General features: G+C 37.4%; 3 protein-coding genes across 3 annotated transcripts; 2 read left to right on the top strand and 1 right to left on the bottom strand.

The window, feature by feature from the left end:
- Nucleotides 1–534: 534 nt before the first annotated feature.
- LOC120274729 (cytochrome P450 704C1-like) lies at nucleotides 535–8,122 on the top strand. Its single transcript, XM_039281265.1, has 6 exons — nucleotides 535–986; nucleotides 6,306–6,521; nucleotides 6,597–6,884; nucleotides 6,957–7,298; nucleotides 7,369–7,572; nucleotides 7,713–8,122. Exons 1-6 carry the CDS (start codon nucleotides 606–608, stop codon nucleotides 7,893–7,895), a joined length of 1,614 nt encoding a protein of 537 aa, XP_039137199.1. The 5' UTR covers nucleotides 535–605; the 3' UTR covers nucleotides 7,896–8,122.
- An 802-nt stretch (nucleotides 8,123–8,924) lies between these two features.
- LOC120274551 (cytochrome P450 704C1-like) lies at nucleotides 8,925–11,134 on the top strand. Its single transcript, XM_039281093.1, has 6 exons — nucleotides 8,925–9,398; nucleotides 9,506–9,721; nucleotides 9,874–10,158; nucleotides 10,242–10,577; nucleotides 10,670–10,873; nucleotides 10,942–11,134. Exons 1-6 carry the CDS (start codon nucleotides 9,087–9,089, stop codon nucleotides 11,119–11,121), a joined length of 1,533 nt encoding a protein of 510 aa, XP_039137027.1. The 5' UTR covers nucleotides 8,925–9,086; the 3' UTR covers nucleotides 11,122–11,134.
- A 634-nt stretch (nucleotides 11,135–11,768) lies between these two features.
- Nucleotides 11,769–20,668, bottom strand: LOC120274856 (daf-12-interacting protein 1-like). The gene is made up of 5 exons (XM_039281394.1): nucleotides 20,433–20,668; nucleotides 20,295–20,353; nucleotides 19,413–19,609; nucleotides 12,203–12,329; nucleotides 11,769–12,082 (listed from the first exon to the last, which is right to left on the bottom strand). The coding sequence occupies exons 1-5, from the start codon at nucleotides 20,590–20,592 to the stop codon at nucleotides 11,954–11,956; spliced, it is 672 nt and encodes a 223-aa protein (XP_039137328.1). The 5' UTR covers nucleotides 20,593–20,668; the 3' UTR covers nucleotides 11,769–11,953.
- Nucleotides 20,669–23,738: the final 3,070 nt, after the last annotated feature.

The following is a 23,738-nucleotide window of genomic DNA, read 5'->3' as shown; positions in this document are numbered from 1 at the left end:
TAGTTAGTGTAGTTCACCATTAGATGTTTGACACGTGGCATGAGATAAGTAATTTTTAAGAAAATGTAAAGATATTATATGAAAGTTATTATATTTTTATATATATTGGGATACGTGTCATAATGTCAATGGTGAACTACACTAACTATATTTATCTAACTTCACCTAAGTCATTTTTTTTTTTAAAATCTTGGGTTATCAAACAGATCACAAACTCTCAGTAGCAAGTGAGGATCCATTCTAATTGAAATTAAAATGCTAAAGTCTTTGGACTCCTTTCACCATATTCAATGTAGGGGCACCACTTCACCGACAGAAATGGTGCAATGCCAAAGAAATCAAACTAGCCGACAGACCCACGGGAGTGGTCCAGTTTGATCTTTAGCGGCGGTACTTTGGTATAGTTGTCATCTGCCATTAACACAGTTTTTACCTAAAAAGAAATTAATTTATTTTTTAAAAAAAAAAAAAATTTGTTCATCAAACCCTGTGCAAGATGTTGACAAGATTGATGCTCCCCCACCATTCATCTCCGAGTCCGAGAAGTATCCCGTTAGCTTGTGACTCCATGATTGCCCTCCCCGGATCTTTTCTTATAAATTATAATGCAAAAACTCTGCATCTTCAATTATATTCACTCGCAAGTCGCAATGGAACCCCAATCCAACACCTCTTCCGTCTCTCATTCACAGTCTCTCTTTTCATCCCTAGTGCTGCTTCTGGCCTTCTTGATCTTGAACTTCCTGCTAATCTGGAAATTAACCAAGTTGGCCATAAAGAGGAAGAAGAATAATAAATACCATCCAGTGGCGGGATCCATCTTCCATCATCTTGTGAACTTTAGAAGGCTTCATGACTTCTCCACTGACCAAGCTCACAAGCACAAAACCTTCAGGTTGCTCTCACCTCTGCGCAGTGAGGTTTATACTGCTGACCCAGCCATTGTGGAGTACATCCTCAAGACTAACTTCTCTAACTATGGCAAGGTGCGCCTCTTTCCCTACCTACCTACCTTGCTTAATCTTTCATTATCCTCCTTTCTATTCCTTAATTTCATGGTGTGTTTTTTTTTTTGTTTTTGGGAAGAACTTCTCAAAACTGAGAAGCTGTATTTTATTAACTAAAAAGAAGATAAAAAAGAAAAAGAAGACTAAAGGGGAATCATAGAGACTGTGGCTATGATTTAGAAAGAAAAAAAACATATGCATGCATGTATGTACGTAATCCTTTTATTTTTCACTTTATACTTCAAATTTATGGTACTCGGTCAATTTGGTTTAAAGAAGGCATTGCGTTTGTTCTGCTTGTTGAACATTTGAGTGGTGAAAACCCTAGAAATTTACAACTTTGGAGACAAACTTTTCTTTCTTTGTTTTATTAATTTTAGGAAAGTGGATAAACCATTAAATTTATTAAAGAGAAGACAAACTATTTTCAATTTATGAATTTTTTTTTCTTTAAAGGATCCATTTCATCTCTCAGCTCTGTTGTTTGGGGGAGGAAAAACACTGCTTGTAATTTATATGACAAGAACTTTGAAGGGAAAAACTTATCTCTTCTCAAGTTGGAGCATGCAAGTCATGAATGCCCAACTTGCATAAGAGGTAATCAAATTGAGACTTGCCTAAGGCCTTAGTAAAAATGTCTGCAAGTTGCGTAGACGTGGACACATAGGTTGGCTGGATGTGACCACGTTGAATCTCATCCCGAACAAAATGACAATCTACTTCGATATGTTTAGTGCGCTCGTGAAAGACTGGATTAGCAGCAATGTGTAAGGCTGCTTGACTATCACAATGAAGGCGCATGGGTTGAGAATGATAAATTCCAAGACTAAGAAGCAGTGCTTTTAACCATTTCAATTCACATGTGGTTGTTGCCATTGAACGATACTCAGCTTCGGTGGAGGAACGAGAGACTGTATGTTGCTTCTTAGTTTTCCATGAAATAGGAGAGTGACCAAGAAGAACAAACCAACCAGTGAGCGAACAACACGAAGTGCTGCCTCCCAATGCTCAAGTCTAGGTTGTTGTAGGAATTGAGCCAACACATGAACAGAATAAGAAAGCTCAGGACGTGTAACTGACAAATAAATGAGACGCCCAACCAAGCGCCTATAACACTCAGGATTATTAAGGAACGAACTAGTGGATAAAGCCAAATTATGATTTTGATCAAGAGGAATACTAACAGGCTTTGCGCCTAAAAAGACCGGCCTCCGAGATTATATCCAACGCGTGATTTACGTTGAGACAAATATATGCCATCGAATTCCCGAGCCACCTCAAGGCCAAGAAAAATACTTGAGAACACCAAGATCCTTCATATGGAAGTAAGCATCGAGATAAGATTTAAAATCTCGAATAACTTCAAGGTCATTACCGGATATAATTAAATCATCAACATATACCGTAACATGCAATTGAACGGATCCCTTGATGCAATGTGAAAAAGAGAATAATCGCAGTAAGACTCGAACAAAACCCGTACTCACGCAAGGCTCTCCCGACCGCAAAACCAACAACGAGGAGCTTGCTTAAGACCATACAGTGATTTGCAGAGACGACACACAAGACCAGGTTGTGAGGGAGAAAAGCTAGGAGGAGGACGCATATAAAAGGTCTCTGCCAAGTCACCATGAAGAAAAGCGTTGTGAACATCCATCTGATGAATATGCTCATTACTGGACGGATGCAACGGCAAGAAAAAAACACGCACTCGTGGTCATTTTTAGCCACTGGAGCGAAAGTTTCATTGTAATCGATTCCTTCAATTTGTTTGTTGCCAAAGATAACCAAGCGAGCTTTGTGGCGCTCAATGGTGCCATCGGAATTATATTTGATCCGAAAGATCCACTTACATCCAAGTGGTTTCATTCCAAGAGGAAGTGGTTCAAGACTCCAAGTTCCATTGTCCTCAAGAGCTTGCATTTCTTTTTGCATAGCATCACACCAGCATGCATGTTTAACTGCTTCAAAGTAAGTGCTGGGCTCAACACCTGTAGTAATAGCTGCCAAGAACGATCGATGTTGCATGGAAAACTTATCACAGTTCATATAATGTGCTATAGGATAAGGCGTACTTGAGGATGATCTTGGATTGAGTGAACTAGCAGAGGAGGGGCTCAATTTTTGGACAGTATGACTAACAAAATCACGAAGTAAGACAGATCGTTGCTTGGCACGATGTCCTCTTCCAAGAAGCTCATCATCACTTTTAGAATCACAGTGAATTATGGCCCCCATGTCGCAGGAATTATCTTCAATAGTAGCTTGTTCATTGCTCCCTTGTGTACCATTTGTTTCTGTGTCGAAATCACCATCTCCAACAGGTGCACCATGCTCATCAAGAGTGGAAACAACAAACTCATTGCTATTATCACATGTTGTAGTATTTTCCAATGCACTATTAGATGCAGTTGTTGCATGTGAGTAAGGAAATTCATTTTCAGAGAAAACAACATCTTGGGATATAAAATACTCATTTGTCTCCAAATCATACACATACCACCCTTTCTTGCCATAAGGATATCCAACAAACACACATCGACGACTTCGACTTGCAAACTTATCCCCTTAGCTTCTTTGGTTATGCACATAACATAAACACCCAAATGTACGAAAATGATTATAGGAAGGTGGTGCACCATAAATAAGCTCAAAAGGAGTTTTGCCATCCAATACAAGAGATGGAGTGCGATTGATAAGATAATCGGCGGCTAAAATGCACTCACCCCAAAATTGGATTGGTAGATTTGCTTGAAACATTAAAGCCCGCCCAACATTCAATATATGTTGATGTTTGCGTTCAACACGCCCATTTTGTTGGGGGGTTCCTGTACAAGATGTCTCATAAACAATCCCATTGTCAAGAAAATAAGGTTTTATAGGTATGAATTCAGTCCCATTATCACTGCGAACAATTTTAACTTTCTTGTTAAACTGTCGTTCCACCAAAGTAAAGAATTGTCTTATAGTTTGAGCCACCTCTGTTTTATCACATAGAAGGAAAATCCAAACACCACGTGAGTAATCATCCACAATAGTTAAGAAATACTTTGCACCATAAGCAGATGGAGTACGATATGGTCCCCATAGATCACAATGAATGAGTTCAAACAAATCATGAGCTTTATTATCACTAACTGGAAACCGCTCTCTGGATTGTTTCGCATGAATGCATATATCACAAATCTTATTCGTCACAACACTAGACTTAATGAAAGTAACATTAGAAAGCAATTCTACAATCTTTGCAGAAGGATGTCCTAGTCTCCTGTGCCACAATTCATAGGAGCTCGCACTATTCGTCTTCATTGCTTGTGCAAATGTCAATCCACGAAAGTAGTAGAGCCCCCTCGTAGTTTCACCCGCACCAATCAAGCATCCTCAAGTGCGGTCCTCGAATAACACAAATAGCATTAGAGAACTCGGACTATGCAATTATTTTCAGAAATCAGTTGTGAGATGGATATAAGATTGCAAGTCAAATTCGGAACATATAAAACATTGGACAAGGTGATATGTTTGTCCAGGATCACCACGCCTTTCCTTTGTAGTCGAGTATAGTTCACCATTCGGCATTCCCATCGGGCTTGCCGAAATATCATGCAAATTCGCCATTAGAGACATATCGCTGCATCATATGGTGAGAAGCTCTTGTATCAAGTATCCACCATGGAGTATTTATTTTTACCACTCATTTTAGGATTCTTTGAGTCAAAAAAATGTTGGAGCCACTTCCACTGCTCATCGCTCACTCCAGAAAGCCGTTTGCTCACTAACAGCTCCTTGGGAAAGAAACTCGTGACGAGTGGTGTTGTCGCCACATTAGCCCGTGACACCACCTCCATGGCCACGACCCAAGCAACAAAAACCTCGCTCCACCATGTCTATGTGTACCACGTCCCGAATCCTCTTGGGACGGTCACCCCCACCACTCCGGGTAACCTGTTAATTTAAAGCAATTTTCTACTGCATGCCCTGTTCGCTTACAGTGAGTGCAATATTTGTTAGGGTCTTTTGGTTCCAGTCTTGCTTCACCACGACCACGACCTGCTCGAACAGCAAAGCCCATGATTTCGCCTTTTGTCATCTTTTGTCGCTTGAGGCCGTTCTCATATGTTCTTCTCTCATCAATGTTGAGTACACTTTATTCATATTGGGAAGAGGATCCGCAACAAAAAGGTTAGATCGCACTGCTCCATATAAGATGTTGTTGAGACCCATGAGGAATTGGTGTACCTTCTCATCTTCTTTTCGTTTGTCAAATTCTTTGGCCAGATCACACGTGCACTTCCCACATCTACAAGTTTGATAAGGATCACATTCATCCAAGTTTTCCCAGATCTTTTTCATCCTCCCATAGTAATTAGAAATAGATTTTGCACCTTGTCTGCACTCACTCAACTCAGCCTTGAGTTGCTGGATACGTGGTCCGTTTGTGACACCAAAACGTTCTCTGATATCTAGCTACAGATCAAAAATGTTCTCCTTGTATGAAATAGTGGATCTCAACGTTGGTTCAATTGTATTGAAGATCCATGATACAAGCATTGAATTGACCGCGTACCAATCTTCTAAATCATCAGAATCTGGATCAGGACACGTGATTGCTCCGTCCAAGAATCCCAGCTTCTTCTTTGATTGGAGAGAGACTCGAATGGCTTTTGACCATTCATCATAATTGTCGCCTTTCAATTGCACATGAGTAATTAGGATTCCTGGATTATCATTAGGAGACAATTCATATGGGGATCTTTTCTTGCTGGACGAGCCACCGTCCTTCTCATCTTTGCCACCAGCCATGGTCCACTATGCTTAGGGTTTTAGAATCGACTTTTGTGAGATGTATGGCTCTGGTACCATGACAAGAACTTTGAAGGGAAAAACTTATCTCTTCATTGATTTTTGGTTTCATATATATTACAATAGATATGAACAAGAAAACAAATCAATCTCCCAAAATATGGTAACCATCCTACAGAAAAGGAAACTAAATAAATCTATATTAAGGAAAAATATATTTACAGAAACTATAGCAATATACTATAGATATATACTCAACATTATATCTTGTACAAGATTAATGGCAGGCATAATAAATGTTGACATTTACATTTTTTTATATGTTTGACATCAATCTGTTCCCATCAGCCTTAAGTTTTAAGATCGATGAAAATCATCTTATATTAGCAGTTGTGTGTATTTGATAAAATACCAGTTCTAACAATATCACATTTGATAAACTAAATTAGCTTCAAGCCTTTCATTGTAATTGTACTGTGGTTGAAATATATTCTGCAGGGAGAATACAACTATTGCAACATGAAGGATCTCCTTGGTGATGGAATTTTTGCGGTAGATGGTGTGAAATGGCAGCACCAAAGAAAAGTAGCTAGTATTGATTTTTCAAGAAGGATTTTAAGAGATTATAGCACCCAAACCTTCAGAGACAATGTGAAGAAGCTTGCTGTTCTGATTTGGGAAGCTGCAATCACAAACACTAGAATTGATATCCAAGTAACTTCATCACTTGCTGATGTAGTTTCATGTATTGCGAAGAGTAACATTAATTGATCATATCTTATCTCACAGGACTTGCTCATGAAATCAACCATGGATTCAATTTTCCAAGTTGCATTTGGAGTGGAACTCAATTGCATCACTGCATCTAATAGAGAAGGGCGGGAATTTGCTGAGGCTTTTGATGATGCAAGTAACCTGATCACATGGCGTTATGTTGACATCTCGTGGAAAATCAAGAAGCTCTTGAACATTGGATGTGAAGCTGTGTTGAAGAAAAAAATTAGAATAGTGGACAAATTCATCTACAAAATTATCTCTAGCAAGATTGAACAGATATCCAAACTGCAGCATGATTCAGTAAGTACATGATCTGGTTATTCATTAGTACTTCACTTGTTTTCCAAATTCAACTGTTGTGCATTGAAACAGGAATTAAAGAGACAAGATATGCTGTCAAGATTTCTCTTAGAGAGTGAGAAGGATCCAGTAAATATCACGCCTCGGTATTTGAGAGACATCATATTGAATTTCATGATTGCCGGCAAAGATACGACAGCAATCACACTCTCATGGTTTATTTACGTGCTCTGTAAGAATCCCCACATTGAAGAGAAAATAGCCGAAGAAGTGATGACAGCCACTAAAGAATTTGGTGAAAATGTATCCATTAGTGAATTCGCTGAAAAGATGACAGATGAAATCATCAATAGTATGCACTATCTTCACGCCAGCTTAACAGAGACTTTGAGACTTTATCCCGGAATTCCCTTGGTGAGCTTATAAAAGCCATGTTTGTATTAATAACACATGATCACAGGATGATATTTTTTTTGCCTAACAGGACCCAAAGATATGTTTCAGTGATGATACTTTACCAGACGGTTTCAACGTGAGGGAAGGTGATATGGTTGCTTACATGCCCTATGCCATGGCCAGAATGAAGTTCATATGGGGTAAAGATGCGGAAGTTTTCTGGCCAGAAAGGTGGCTGGGTGATGATGGCGTTTTCACTCCTGAAAGCCCCTTTAAGTTCCCAGCATTTCAGGTTATCTTCTTCATGAGTTTTTTAAAAAGCACTAAAATTTGGGGAAAAAAATTTCTAGAAAAAAATAGTGATGCTTTTCATCTAAAACTTGGAATAAAGATGTAAAACAAAGAACTGATGTTTTTCTGCCGGGTTTGCAGGCTGGTCCACGGGAATGCTTAGGGAAAGAGTTTGCTTACCGTCAGATGAAAATATTTGCTGCAGTGCTTGTGAGGTTCTTTAAATTCAAGCTGGGCGATGAGGAGAAGCCTGTTAAGTACAGAACCATGCTCACTCTTCAGATTGATCATGGTCTCCATATCCATGCAATCCTAAGGAAATGAGTGTGCATGATCAGTAGAAATGAAGATTGATGAACTTATCATGCCAGTTTCTGACTTTGAAACTTTTCTGTGTGAAACTTTGCTGCAAAGTTAAGTATTAATTATCGCATCTTAGAATCAATGCAAGGACTTGATTTCCAGATGCCCAAACAGAAGATGACAAGATGATGTAAAATTAATAATAATAAGCTACAATTAGAACTAGCATTGTGGATATATGAAGAATCTACAACCTTAATGTTAATTCCTCGTTAGCTAATTCCAAAGCATTCCTCGTTATCGCATTGAAAGGGAAAACCACATTAATGGATATAAACAATGCATTCCTCGTTAGCTAATTCCAAAGCTACGTTCGTGGATATATGAAGAATCTACAACCTTAATGTTAATCTGCAAGTAGCCAATGTCTTCTAATTCATTAAAATACCATAATGTGGATCACTTATCCACCGTTTTCCCTCAATCCAAACACGTCCTTATAGGATCCTCTTCTCTGCACTACGTTTACTCATTCAGTGAATTATATCTTTGAACTGTTCTTTGGTATATCCACTGTATTTTCATTTTTTAACGCAAATTACTGTTGATCGAAATCTGCATATAATTATCTTCCCTTGGATTTATGTTCTTTGTTTTTAATTAATTAACCCCTATAAAACAATTGGAGATGTTCATATGGGATAACCTAAGAATTAATCTATGAATGTACATGTATCGAGTAAGCTAACTTGGACAATTTGTTCGGCTTAACAACAAAAAAGAATAACTTGGATGAGATTGAGATTGAGAGTTTAAAATACAAGAAATTCAGACGGCAAATGATGAACATTGCTGAAAATTTTAAAAAGCAAACCTCATTAATTTTCATCTTCATTGACTCTTCTTCGATGAAATATGTGAAATATTTCATATACAGACAAATGATCTGATGTACAATCTTGATGTGAAATATATATATTTGGGTTGCAGAGAGGAGCTTCAGCTAAAGAAAACAAAAAAGAAGATACGAAGAGAACCGAAAAGGCTTAATTATAAGGCCAGGTCCTTGGAAACACAGCTTGATTTGATATCTTTGGCAGTCTCGGTGCCAGAACTAAAATAATGGAAATCATATTAAAGATTCCAGTTTGCGCCTCCTTCCACTACAAATTAATTAGAAGCAGGTTCTCTTAGAACATCAGAAAGCCTCCCATGGACATGGAGTTCATGTCAGGGCTCTACCGTCTCATAACAGTAATCATTGTTCTACTGGTGACCATCTTTGTTATCAAAATCTTGAGGAGAATTTGGTCTAAAGGTGATAACAAGAAGCTCTTCCCACCAATGGCTGGCACCATCTTCCATCAGCTACTCAACTTCAGCACAGTACATGATTACCACACCAAGATTTCACGCAAGTACAAAACCTTCAGATTGTTCACCCCTTTTGGCAACCAGACCTACACAGTTGACCCGGAGAACATTGAATACATCCTGAGAACCAACTTCAAGAACTACGGCAAGGTAATCCGTAATTCTATATATATATATATACACACACAGACTGTCACAAGTTTATTAATTAACCAGCATGTCTAACAAAAGCATATATATAATATATATCTAATCAGGGAGAGTATAATTATCAAAATTGTAAAGAGCTGCTTGGTGATGGAATATTTGCGGTTGATGGTGATAAGTGGCGCCATCAAAGAAAACTCGCGAGCTACGAATTCACCACAAAGGTCTTGAGGGACTTCAGCGGTGTGGTTTTCAAATGCAATGCAGCCAAACTGGCTCAAATAGTTCACAGAGGAGCTAGCTCTAATCAAACACTAGAAATTCAGGTTTCTACTGGCTATATATATATCCAGATCAAACCAAACACACGAGTTATCTAAGCTCAATCCAACCTGAAAACTTACTGGAAAGGAATTAGGAACATAATTGATGCCTCTAATATATGTTTTTAACATATGTGGGGAACGCTGATGTGCAGGACTTGTTCATGAGATCAACAATGGACTCAATTTTCAATGTGGGTTTCGGTGTGGAGCTGGACAGTTTAGGAGGACCAGATGCAGGGAATACATTCACAAAGGCATTTGATAATTCTAGTGAATATATCACACGTCGATATTTCAATCCATTCTGGAAGATCATGAGGTTAATGAACATTGGACCTGAGGCAGAGCTCAAGGAAGGGATCAAACTGGTTGATGACTTTGTCTACAAAATCATTCATGCAAGGATGGAACACAAGTCCACCCAAGACAGTGATTCAGTTAAGTTCATATAAATCATATGGCTGGCTTACTTGTAAAATTGAAAACTTCTTTAATACAAGGATGCTAATTCGTAATGCAGATGAAGAAGGAAGATATTTTATCAAGGTTTCTGGTTGAAAGGGAGAAAGATCCAGCGAACATGACAGACAAATACTTGAGAGACATAATACTGAACTTTCTCATAGCTGGGAAGGATACCACAGCAGGAACCTTGTCTTGGTTCATCTACATGCTATGCAAACACCCATGGATACAAGACAAAGTTGCTCAACAAGTTAAGGAAGCAACAGAAGCCTGCAAAAACACTGAGATTGATGAATTTGCCAGGAATTTAACTGATAAAGCTCTTGACGGGATGCATTACCTTCATGCAGCCTTAACTGAGACTTTGAGACTATACCCTTCAGTTCCCCTGGTGAGTTGAAATTTTGAAGTCTCAGTTGCATTGATTACAGATAAACAGTCTCACATGATCACATAGCCTAATTAAACAAATTTTTGCCATAGGACGCCAAGGTTTGCTTTTCCGATGATACATTACCGGATGGCTTCACGGTGGAGAAGGGAGACATCATTTTCTATCAACCTTACCCAATGGGAAGAATGAAGTACATATGGGGAGATGATGCAGAGATTTTCAGACCCGAAAGATGGCTTGATGATAATGGGATTTTCAAGCCTGAGAGCCCTTTCAAGTTTACAGCCTTCCAGGTAAGAAAAATTCAGTAAACCAGATAAAAATGTACAAATTATTCATTAGTGAAATACTGACTTTTCAGGCTGGTCCAAGAATTTGCCTGGGAAAAGACTTTGCTTATAGGCAAATGAAGATATTTGCTGCTGTTCTTCTCCATTTCTTCAGCTTCAAGCTCAGTGATGAGGACAAGGTGGTTAAATATAGAACCATGATAACTCTTCATATTGATCAAGGTCTTCATATTAATGCTTTTCATAGATGAGTCAGTAAGAAAATCTGTTTCAGTCTTGTGTTGTTTGGAGCATTATCGCGGTAATAAGAATTCTCAATAAAAAAAATTAAAAAAAAATCAAGCATGCAATATCTACAAATGCTAAATTACTTATTGACTCATTGTATTGCAAAAAGGCTACCTTCTAATGCCATTATGAAAAACTAAAAATAACCACCATTGTGAACAGTCATTACAAATGAAAGTTGGATGACTTGGAACTGATTCCAAATCCAGAATCGATGTTATATGATCCTTAAGATCCAAATACTACAAAAAAAATTCAAGAGTGACAAAGATTGCCTTTCATCACATAGAGCAACCGAACAAGCATCATGCGCACATATTAATCAAGCTCAAAATGCTGTTTTTTTTTGAGCCAACGACCTTTGGGTCTATTGGTACACGGGTCGCCGATAGAGCTCTCACCGAGTGGTGAGAGTTCGATTATCGGCTGAGGGCACATTTCTGGAAGTTGTGAATAGTGGTTGTGTATGAGTGGTTCCAGCACCCACGTGAGCGCGGCCCCATCCCCATTTATTCCACCGAGGCTTGTGCACGTCCCTGGGTCTTTAGTGGGTTCGCCCCGCTCCTCTTTCCCAAAAAAAAAATGTTGTTTTTGAGCATTGCAATCCAAAGAAGCTAATTGTGATATATTACCAAAAGATGAAAAAAATCAAGGAATACAGATCACAACCAACCACTCAAGGAAATTGAGATTGAAGAGAAAATAATAACAAAATTTGGTGTGAACAATAGTCTTCTGCTGAATGAATCTTGCATTTCACATGACAAGTAAAAATCAACAAAACTCTGGTTATAATTATGGGACTTCAGCTAGTGAAGGAAGTTTCGTTCCAGGCCTTGATACCCAGTTTCTCTGGTTCCTATAAGCTTCAATTGCCTCTAATCGAAATCGTTCCCGTGATGCATCCATGGAAGCCATTGGTAACTACCAAAGCCAAAGTGTAGGATAAATAACCATTGTTAAAACAACTCAGGGAAATCAGGTTAATAATGATTAAGACTTTGATCATGATTACTGGGAGACATGGAGAGCTTAAGGAAATACCTTTGTAAATGATAATTTTGGTGGAGCCTGAACAACATCACCAAATTTTATTTCTTCTCTCGCAGGAAAATCTGTTTCATCATTTGTGTTTGCTTTCTTATGTTTCTTTTTTCTTGCTTGAAGAAACCTTCACATATTGTCCACAAATATGAGGATGACATGGAAAAATGAATATTACATAGAATAAACATTCATGAAAAATAGAAATGGCACTGACAACTATTGATCAATAAAAATTAGAGTACTTGAGATGAAATATTCGCATCTTCCCATCATCTCACCAAGCAAAGGTCATACCATAATCCATAACCACTAAAATGTGGTTAAAAAAAATATCTGCTTTGTATTTCACTAGTTATCTGACAAGCAAGGAGAAATTTTCACTGAGATGTTTGTCTCCAAGAATCACTTAGATAGTTTCCAAGTTGAAAAGTCTTTTGTAAAGGGGCAGAAAGCACTCTGAATGCGGACGCCGAATGCTGAGAGGTTGCCTGAATAGAGAGGTCCTATTTCTAAGCCCTGCTTGCCATGGCAAGAGGGGATCCGTTATCCTCAGCAATGCCAAGACTGGCGGCCCACTCGTGGGCTGCTGTAGCTAAAGGTAATCAGCAGCAACCAAGGAGAAGCTTTGGAGAAACTGAAAAGTTCGGTTCAAGACTACATAAAAATCAAAAGGAAAGTTTGCCTGAGAGTTGAGGAAAGGTTTGCTAATGCCTTATAGGCAAATTCTTGGGCAAGGCTCCACCACTAAACCACGTGAGGGTCTCCCTTTTGGAAAAATGGTGGATCTCGCGTGATTTCACATTGTTGATCTGCCTAACGGACACTTTTTGATCCGATGCCTGAATGACAATGCAATACAGAATATCTTGTTTAAAGGGCCATGGTCAGTAAATGGCCCACTACTCTAGCTAACTCCATGGCGACCCATTTTCTAATCAGTCCATGCAAAGCTCTCAATTGATGCGGTATGGCTTTAACTCCATCACATGATGGTAGAAATCTGGGATGGTGAAGTGCTGGAGAGTGTAACTGCACATCTTGGTCGCATATTGAAGGTGGATGATTTTATAAACCCCATGAACAGAGAAGATTCGCACGTTTGTGTCAAACAGGACTTATCACAACCCCTAAAGTAGGGGTTCTGGACAGGCAATGACAGCCATCAAGTGTTTGTGGTTATACTTTATAGACGTCTATCAACTTTTTACTTCTCTTATGGGGTGGTGGGACATCAGGCAACGACCTCTAGCCGGCCACAAGCACCTCCCCAAATGTTGCTTTGATGCCTCGCTGCCCGGAGGTCGAGGAGCAAATGGCGTCAGAAATGGGCATTGGCCAGGATGCTCACCAGGTTGAGGCGGCTGTCAACAGTGATTCAACCCCGTGACGGAGACAAGACAAGCTCAGGAGGATGAGTTCAGGCCATGAATGCTGGTATCTTGCCGAAGAAGGGGACGGGGGACACGATGGTGCTCCAAGGGCAGTGCCACATGGTGCACATGCATCCTCAGATCCTATCTCAAGGGCGAAGCTAGCCCCAGGGCAAGTACAGGTGGCATTCCCTATTGAGACAAAGAATGAGTTAATTTTGAGTGGGTACCATACTATAGTCATTTTTCATTTTGAGCATGGAACTTCAATTTGTATCATTTTGGTCACTCAATTTTAATTTGTGTTCACCAAGAGATTACCGAAAGGATTCTGGAGCATATGTGCTAGATTTGTCATTTCAACATCAGTTCATGCTTCATCTGCACATGTGAATATGCTACATAATCAAAGAAAGCCACATTACTATTGTTATTAACCAGTTTGGCAGACTGACATGGCATGTGCCTTGTCACTAAGAGTGGCCATGTGCCCTCTTTAATGATGTGTCATATTTATGTATGCAGACGTGGCAACTATGGCATCAAGTTCTCTCCGGGATCTTCTTAGTACCCTCCAAGTGAACCCAAATTTAAGTTGAGTGACCAAAATGATATAAATTAAAGTTTGATGCTCAAAATGAAAAATGATCATAGTATGGTATCCACTGAAGATATTTACCCGACAAAGGACATGCAACATTCACTTGGTGCGACACGTGGTGGATGATCATCAAAAGGGAGGAAGGGTGGGTATGCTCGTATGGCCTAGTTGACCTCTAGCTCCTAAATGGAGGAGTTTGACCCAGAGGATTTTCTTGAGAGGCTGCATGATCCACCCCATCCTTTTCAAAGCACAGGAGGTATGATGGTAGATGGTCCTCTCTTTTTCAAATCTTTTAAAGATTGATTTGGTTGTTTTGTTAAGTTATATTTCTTGATAAAGACTAATTATATTTCGTGGAATTGCAGATGTATTTCTAATGGAGATACTCTAAATTGGGTGAAGGAGCTCATCTAAGAACACAAGTCAATGATGCTCTGCGTAGTCGAAACAAGAGCAGATAGAGATAAAGTACTTCGTTTTGTACCATGTTCAAGCGAGGATGGGAATGGGCCAATAGACAGGATACCAAGAGGAATTATTGTGTGCAGAATTGTGGGGATTGTCACTCCCGTGGTGGTCTCCAAACATGCAATTTATTTGGTAATATCTTCTAAACCCTCTACGGCTTGGGTTCTGACCATGGTGTATGTCGGTTACAAATCTACAACCCAGAGTAAACTTTGGAAAGAATTGTTTGCCTTGCTATTCAGGAACTCCCTTGGCTCATTACCGGAACTTCAATGCTGTTCGTTCCCAGAATAAGCACAAAGTATGGTCTTTTTAATCACTATGCTCGTAAATCTTGCATGTTTAATGATTTTATTCAGTCCAATGAGCTCCTTGAAATTATTTATATTGGCTCCAACTTCATGCAGGCAAGTTGCAGCCTGCAATCCAAATTACAATTGGTGTAATGGCGAAGCTACCACAGCTAGACGTCGGGCTTACTTGGACCTTTTTGTGAATACTCTCTGACCGGAACTTTATACTACTTATTTGATTTCTCATTTGGCTAGAATTTCTTCAGATCACACTCCTATGCTATTAGAAATAAGGCAAAAACTCTCACACAAAAATCAAGATCTTTCGTTTTGACAATTACTGGCTTGATTATTTAGAGTGTCACAGGATTGTTAAGGATGCCTTTAACTCCAAAATTAGGGCTTCTCCAATCCATAGGTTTGCTCACTGCTTAGCTATCACTAGGACCATATCTTTTGGAGATCAATAGGTTTAAGCCTTCTTAAGCAAGATCTTAGATGCACAGAGCTTAGGATGCATGCTTTTGGAATCCAAAGAAAACACTGATTATAACAATATTGATTTTTCTTTTGATTTTAGAGCCCTTCAAAATAGATATAATGCTTTACTTAGAACACCTTGAAGTGGGCTCAAAGATCTTGAATGATGTGGGTTCATAATGGGGACTTCAACTTGAAATTCTTCCATAATTCCACTAGAAATCATAGATATAAGAATAGTCTTTTCCACATCATGGATGTTGAGGGAGTTTTCTATCATGATAGGCAGGGTATAGAGAACACTTTCCTCAATTTCTTTGGTAGTCTATGGGTAGACAACAATCCTTTTCATTCACTAATCTTAAGCAAGCCTTGCCTAATGATCTCCGAACCATATCTCCGAGTGACAAGGATACCTTATCAGGGAGAGACCAAATTTGAAGTTTATACTACCTTAATATCCCTTCCTTTGGGTAAGAGTCCTAGGCTATATGGCTTTAACACAGACTTTTACAAATTTTTTTGGCATGAGATTGGAAATAGTTTCTTCAATGCTATCAAGTACTTTTTTGATACTTGCCAAATGCGCCCAAATCTTGGAACCATACCACATAACTCTAATCCTAAAAATGACAATCCTAAAAGAGTGATTGATTATCGTCCTATCTCCCTTTGTAATGTCAGCTATAAAATTGTTTTTAAGATCCTTGCTAATAGGTTGAAGAGGGTGTTGCCTAATCTTATCAGTAGGGAGTAAAGTAGTTTTGTTCAAGGCCGGAATCCTTTGGACAATATTCTGGTTGTCCAAGAGATCGTGCATACTATGAATGAGGATAAGTCCTTCCCCCTAGTATGTTGCTTAAAATAGATATTAGAGAAAGTCTATGATACTGTTAATCGGAAGGTTATTCTTGTCACCCTTGGTAGAATGGATTTCCCCACAGTTTGGTTGGTTCAGATCAAAATTTGTCAAGTTCTTTCTCCTTCTTTACCAATGGGTGGCCTACTAAAACTTTCACTACTTCAAGGATCCCTAGACAGAGGGATCCTTGTCCCCTTCATTCTAGTCTCCCAAAACCTATCTGCTATTTTACACCATGCTATAAATTTTAATATGGTCTCGGGCTTTACCATCAAGTTCTTTTCCAAATTTATGCATTTCATGTATAAGACCTCCTTATTGTCTATCAAGCTCTTAATAGGGTAGCCAAAAATGTTAATTCATGTCTAAAAATTTATGCAAAACTTGACCGGTCAAATTCCTAACCCTAGTAAATCTAAAGTTTATTTTCCAAGCTAGCTGACCAAAAAAGTTGTGAGAGGCATTTTGCTGCTGTAGGTTTCACAACTGGCAATTTCCCTTTCAAATATCTTGGCATCTCTATCTTTCCTGAAAAACTTCATGCCTCTAACTTTCAAAAAATGATTGACCAAGTGCCCAACACTATTGATGGGAAGTGTCCACACTGTGGCTTAATAAAGTGTCTAACTTTCATGCCTCAAACCAGTATCATATCTCCCATGCCAGGACTACGATGGTCATTCTTATCAATTTTGTTATTATGTCTTTGCCTTTGTATTATCTTTCTGCCTATTCAATTCCCAAATTTGTTCCGGATAAAATTTCCTAACTAGTTAGGGGTTTCCTCTAGTCCAAAAGTGATAATAATAGTGGCCTTCCATTAATTGGTTGGGCCAGAGCTACACTTAGCAAAATTGAGAGGGAATTTGGCATTACAGATCTCAACTTAGCTAAAATTGCCCTAATGACCAAGAATGTTTTCAAATAGTTGAATAATGCTGAGCCTATATGAGTTTATATTATACTGCTTAAATATGGTGAATGTGACCCACGGCATCTCAAAATTCCTCCTAAATGCTCCCATCTCTTTAGATCTTTGTGTAAATACTAGGAGTTTATCAAACCACAGCTTTTGTTGGACTTGGTTGATTTTTCCTTTGCTGGTTTCCTTAATGATTTCTAGTGTTTTGAGATTCCAATTTCTCACAAACCTTGTTTTCTTAATATGGAGTTGGATTTTAATGCCTTTTGACTTTCACATGTGATTAAAGATTATCATTGGGATTTTGATGCTTTGAAAGAGATTTTTAGAGGGCTTTTGGATTCTCCTATTCTGAGAATGGAAATTGTAGACTCAAATGCAGAGAATCATTGGGTCTGGTCTCCAAGCTCAAGCACAAACCGTATTGTTCCTTCAATCTACTCCTTCTACAACCAAAATGGTAAGTCTAATCTTTGTTGGGAAGGTTGGAGGAACATTTGGAATCTAAGGGTGGCTTCAAGAGCTAAATTTTATACTTGGCTGGTCATGCATAACAGGGTCAAAACTATGACTATTTATATTCCCTGGGCCTAGGATCTGACACTGCATGTGTGTTTTGTGGGTTTCACAGGGAAGCTATTAAACATACTGTGTCAGTGTTTTAAAACAAATTGGGTTTGGTTTAATGTTCAGAGACTCACAGGCATTCAATTGCATGAAGTGGGGAATCTGGATAGTGGAGTCTGGTTAGAGGGTCTCCACTCCATAAGAGCCAAATTTACTTCTTCAATTGCAGCACTTACCATCTGGTTTGTGTGCAAGGCCACATGCAACCTGTTATTTAGAGGAACTCATCCAAATTATTGGAGAATTGCCTCCAGCGCCGTGGAGCATGTCTTGGAATATTCTCAGGCGGATGACCTTCAAATGCAAAAATTCTTTGTAAACCATTTCAGAACTGGGACCCTGAATTATCTGTTTGTTCATTGAAGTGTCATGGAGACTAGAGGGCAGTATAGGAGGTGGTGGTTTTGCAATTGTGGACACTAATTCGCATATTTTCCTTGCAGGCTGCGGCAAATTGGAGGCATAATCTTGTCTAGAGGCAGAATTTCTCGGACAGCAGCTTGGATTCAGATGTGCCAAATATTAGAATCTTAAGGTCAACATAGTTTTCACAGACTCAGTGGTGACTGGTGATGTCATAGGTGTTTGACCAACACTGTGTGATGAAACAATGTGGAGGAACAGGAGGCTTATTCATTCACTGCACTAGCTTAAACACTAGCTTAAATTTGATGTCGGCTGTAATAAGATTGATATCATTCCCAGGGATTGGACTCTACTTGATGATAGACTGGCTAGACATGGAAGGTTATCCCCCATCATTTCACCGTTCCATAAGGGTCTAGACTTGCCTAGATGGCTTATGAAAATAGGCTGCAGTTTAAGTTTAAGTTTTTAAGTCTCTTCTTTTGTTTTTGTTTGTTCCTTGCGTGGTTGCCATTTGTATTCTGAGTTTTTTTGGGTCATGTAATTATTCTTCTCTTGTTAATGCAATAGCTTTTCAGCCCTTTAAACAAAAACAGGAAGAAAAAAACTTCTTTGTAAAGAGAAAGGACAGTGAATAATTTACTTTAGGCGATTCACATTTTTATCTTTTCCTTTTAGTTTTTCAAAGAAAGGCAAATTATGAAAAAGAAATGGGCCGTAAGAGGCAAATGAACATGGCTTTATTGATCGAATGACAAAATAGCATGGTCTTCTCAAACCATATCTTTCAATAGAATTGAGCATGTCCTAAGAAATTAAAGAATCAAGTTATTAAAAGTTAATTAAGGGAGTCTAAAAAAATAAACAAATAAATACTGACAATAGTATGAGTAGTAATAGTAATAAAAATAAAAATAAAAAAAAGCAGAGTTCCCGTTTTTGATCTATAGATAAGACAGTAGAAATCATGGTAGTCATGGACGTAATTAACTTATTGATCCATGGAACTGCTTTTCTTAGCTTTTTAATAATAATGACAATATCCATGGAAGATCCTAATCAAATAGCTCTTCAGGCAAAACTTTACATTTTAAATATAGTTTAGTTTAGTTTTGTTTTGTTTTTGTTGTGTGTGTGTGTGCATTTATATTATCATAAATATACCTGATTGCAAATAAATCTCAATATATAATGAGTAAATAAATGAATACATACTCTTTCTTCCGGTCTTTTTTCTTTGAAGGAGTGGCAACTTCATTCAGAAACCGAAGATCACTCACTGCCTTCCTCTTTCGTTTCCTTTTTGATTTCTCATTCAAGCTCGCATCTGTAGTTGCACCTTTGTCACTCATATGTAGGTTTGATGCTTGTTCCTTAACATCCATAGTTTTCGAGTCCTTTTTCTTCCATTTCTGCAAATAAATTAGAGGTATTTATTTTTCAGTATCATAATCCAACAAACTAAACATGTTGCAAGATGATGCCACAAAAATTAAACACCATATCTTTACAATATGGTAGAATTACAAGCAATCCCCAGTCCCTAACTAACAAGTATTTCTTATAGTTGCCACTTGCCACATTATTGCTTAAAGTCTAGAATTTGAACATATTCTTCGTTTACATAAGGCAAAAATGCTCAAGCCTTAATTACATGAATAATGGAAAAGAACACAAAATCAAACAACCAAGTTGGAAGGAAACTCGTATTTACTCCAGAGATTTGAAGTATTATTTTAAACTAAATAAACAAAGCAAGATGTCACCAATATGGTTTTTTTTTAACGATCTTAGGCTATTCTCAAAAATCAAGAATATGTATTGCATGGCAACATCACAAACCCCCATTTATAGTTTTTTAAGCAGTTCCCATTGATGTTGAACCCACAAATTCATGATTGGCTGACATAATCGTATTAAATTAAAGCAAGATAGCTCAATCAACAATACAGATTAAACCAAGGAGCAGATCCAAACTGAATTCACATCAGTGCAACCTCAATCAACCACATTTTCATTTCCGGATAACACCGTAACCCAAAGAAGCCAAGTTAACAGTGCTTCTTGAGAAATAATGAAACCTGAGAGAGCCCTCACCATGTCAACAGCAGCAATTGCCTTCCTCTTCTCCGGCGGGGCATCCCCAGGACTTGAACCTGAAGCGGAGAGGGGGACGAGAGAGTAAGCAGATGGATCGAGTACTGAAATGACAAGGAAAAATAAGAGGGAGCTCACCGGCTCCGGAGGGAGGAGGGTTCTTGAACAGCATAAGCTTACGGAGCTTGGAGGGAATGGCCTCGAGCTCCTTAGGGTTGGGAGGAGGAGGAAGGCGGCTGGCGGCGCCGTGCGCGGCCAGGTAGTTTTTCTCCCGCCGCCGCTGTCCCTTGCCGCCCATCGCCGACACTCTTGATTCCCGACGTTCCAAGGGAGGATAGAAGGATAACAATGGACGGCTGCGATTTATGGATCCGTATGGGCCAAATAGGTAGTGAAGTCCGGAAAAGCCTCGGATAATTCCGTCTTATTAGATAATCCTCGATTTTCTTATTTATTAAATATATATATATATTTGCAAAAAGCTGAAGTTTTTAAAAAAAAAAACTTAAAATGAAAGGCACGGCCTTATGAAAAGAGAAAAAGTTGAGGGTATAATGGGTGAAAGCAGTTAGGGAGTCTGTAAGAGTGTTTGAGTCGCAGGTTAATAAGCTCGAACGAGAGGTGGAGGAAGTGGTTGAGACAGTCTTGCATTGTTGGAATTTCGCTTGAAAGCACCAAACAACTGTTTTTTTAAAGTTATTAATCATTTGAGTTACTCTTGGATAGTCGCAAAAAAGTCTATTTGGATGCCATCCATTGGAGATACAGAGGCTAAGAGCTTGAATGATGGCCTCCATCTCAGCCAAGATTGGCGAGTCGGATCTACTACCACAAGCTCCTGCAATTAAGATTTTGTTGTAGTTAGAGATGATAACATATCCTAATCCACACTTATGAGAAGTTATGATCTAGGAGGCATCAGTATGGACAATGATGATAAAATGAGTATTTCTGGGTTTAGAGAACTCCCTATGTTTGAGCAGTAGGACCAAGCTTTGTCTACAATGGTGTTTAGATGTGGTCTCTAGTTCTTGAAGATAAGATTGCATCTCTCTTTCCAAATCAACCAAACAGTATGGGCTAAATAGATAGTGAAGTGCGGAAAAGCCCTCGGATAGTTCCGTCTTATTAGATAATCCTCGATTTTCTCATTTATTAAATACTTGCACGCCACAACCTAAGGAAGTGGTGTAAAAAACAAGTACCACTAGGACGGGTCGAGCTCGGTTCCTACAGATGACAGAGATTGGACAAGAGATACAAAGGGAGGGAAGGGGTGGGAAGCCGGAGAACTTAGAGGGAGGCCGTGATAAAGAGGGCTGGGGCTTTCTAGATGCAAATAAGAATCTCTTTTATAGTTAGGCCTTCTTTGGATTAGTTTATCAAAAAAGTGTTTTTTTTTCAGTTTAGTAGAAGTGCTTATGGAAAAAAGTGTTTCTCCAGAGTAAGTTAAGCACTTTTTTATATTTTGTGTTTGTATCAGCTTTTTAGTAGATGTAAAAATAAGCTAAAAAACAGTTTTTTTTTCAGAAGCTGGTCATGACTAGCTTATGAAAAAAATTGTCTTTTTCAGCTTTTTTTACAACTTCTGCTTTTGCAGAAAAGTCAATACAAACAATTTTTTTTGAACCCAGAAATGCTTAACTTATAAAAAACATTTCTGGGTTTTCCAAAAGCTAATCCAAACAAGCTCTTATAACACATAAATATTTATTTATAAGTTACATTCATAAAAATTAAATAGTCATGTTTGGCATCCATGATGATTTTTATTTTTATTTTGTTGAAAATGTATTTATAATCGTATTATTTACTAATAAATTTATAATACCAATTTAATAAATATTATTGTTTTTCCCATTAATATATACTAATGTTTGTTATATTAAAATAAAATTTACGATTAATCGGTTCAATAACTCTATGGGCACCGTCTAAATAAAACTTTTTAATTAAAATTTTGTTAAAATAAAATTACTTTTTTTTATAAATTATTAATGAATTATGATAAAAATAAATTTTCAAGTGAAATTATTTATACTATCTATATATATTATTGAACTAAATTTAACTTCATTGCTATAGCTAAAATTTTGGCTTTAATTGCTTGAAAGCTCACTGGTTAATTTGAGTAAATCAAAACTTAAACTAAATACTACTCTTGTAATTAAAGAATGACAATTTTATTTCTCTATAAATCAATAGTTGAGCGTTCAGATCCCTTTCAATTCTGAGGTTGAGAGTTAATAATTTGTTAACGTCTCTAACAATTCCATCTTGGTTATATAATTTCAAAATTTTTAGTTGAATATTTTATTGAAAAAAGTAAATTTTCTATTTAGTTTTTTATTTTTCATTGAAAAATAAAAATTCTTAAAAACACAACTCATTTTGGAAAACTATTATAATAAAATATGTTTGATTGCCCTTGCAATAGGCCATTTCATTCCCTTTGATAAAAGTTTTGAGGGTTCAAATCTTTACATATCGCTTATCAAATGTAATATCTCGCACATGTTTGATAACTGATTAGTGTAATGGTCAGGGGCATAGCTAAGTAAACAATTGTGGGGTCAAATAGCCCCACAAAATTTTAAAAAATATTTACATTATACGCCGTGTATATATATTGGGAAAATTATCAAACTCACTTCATTAAATAAGAAAATTAGGGGCTAATAAGCAAAATTTTAAAAAAAAAAATTATAAGAAGCATGTGGGTCATTATACAAGTATTAAAAGTTTTAAATGACCATATTATAATACCCATATTTTTTTTTGTGTTTTTTAACAACTTCAGGAAAAAATAAACAAAAACTACTTTTTGTCTTTTTCAATATCAATATTTTTCATCTACTTTCCTAATATTTTGTTCAATTAGACAAAAAATCACCTTGACACTTCACTCTTTTTTTAATCGAAAAATTAAACTCTTGAAAGTCAAGAATTTTTTCTCTTCATTTTTCAAGCTACATTAAAGCATCTGGTTAAGCTCTATGATCAGTTTTAATTTCTAGTTGTTTGCAATAATTTCTTAAGTATAAATTCTTTAATAAAAATTCCTTATTTTTTTCCTTATTTGTATTTTTTATATTAATTTAACTATTAATTATTATTATATATATATATATATATATTACATTATAGGTAATAATACTATTCTTGTATATTATCTATCCTTTATAAATTATCTGGCTCCACCACCAGTAAGTAGTACAATTCTAGGTTTTATAACACTTAGGGCCTGTTTGGATGCATAGTAAATTTTTCCATAGCAATTTTATTCCATAGGATTTAAAAATGATTCATGTGGAATTTACTACAGGAAAAATTCGTACATAATGATATTTGGATGTGCACAGAAATTTATTCATAAGAATTTAAGTTTTAAAATGAAATTAGATGTTAGAGTTTTAAAAAAGACTAGCCGTTAAAAATTTCCCT

The sequence above is a fragment of the Dioscorea cayenensis genome, chromosome 13, assembly GCF_009730915.1.
Source record: "Dioscorea cayenensis subsp. rotundata cultivar TDr96_F1 chromosome 13, TDr96_F1_v2_PseudoChromosome.rev07_lg8_w22 25.fasta, whole genome shotgun sequence".
Classification (NCBI taxonomy): Eukaryota; Viridiplantae; Streptophyta; class Magnoliopsida; order Dioscoreales; family Dioscoreaceae; genus Dioscorea; species Dioscorea cayenensis.
The sequence above is the reverse complement of the archived record's forward strand: the minus strand, read 5'-3'. Positions and strand labels throughout refer to the sequence as shown.

Excerpts from the sequence above, each read along its gene's own strand:
- LOC120274856 (XM_039281394.1), bottom strand. The coding sequence starts at position 20,592 with ATGGGCGGCAAGGGACAGCGGCGGCGGGAGAAAAACTACCTGGCCGCG. Across the intron at positions 12,330-19,412 it reads AAAAAAGACCGGAAGAAAGA|GTTTCTTCAAGCAAGAAAAA; the intron begins GTATGTATTCAT and ends CAATATGTGAAG. Across the intron at positions 12,083-12,202 it reads CAAAATTATCATTTACAAAG|TTACCAATGGCTTCCATGGA; the intron begins GTATTTCCTTAA and ends TGGCTTTGGTAG.
- LOC120274551 (XM_039281093.1), top strand. The coding sequence starts at position 9,087 with ATGGACATGGAGTTCATGTCAGGGCTCTACCGTCTCATAACAGTAATC. Across the intron at positions 10,159-10,241 it reads CCACCCAAGACAGTGATTCA|ATGAAGAAGGAAGATATTTT; the intron begins GTTAAGTTCATA and ends TTCGTAATGCAG. Across the intron at positions 10,578-10,669 it reads TATACCCTTCAGTTCCCCTG|GACGCCAAGGTTTGCTTTTC; the intron begins GTGAGTTGAAAT and ends TTTTTGCCATAG.
- LOC120274729 (XM_039281265.1), top strand. The coding sequence starts at position 606 with ATGCAAAAACTCTGCATCTTCAATTATATTCACTCGCAAGTCGCAATG. Across the intron at positions 7,299-7,368 it reads TTTATCCCGGAATTCCCTTG|GACCCAAAGATATGTTTCAG; the intron begins GTGAGCTTATAA and ends TTTGCCTAACAG. Across the intron at positions 7,573-7,712 it reads TTAAGTTCCCAGCATTTCAG|GCTGGTCCACGGGAATGCTT; the intron begins GTTATCTTCTTC and ends CCGGGTTTGCAG.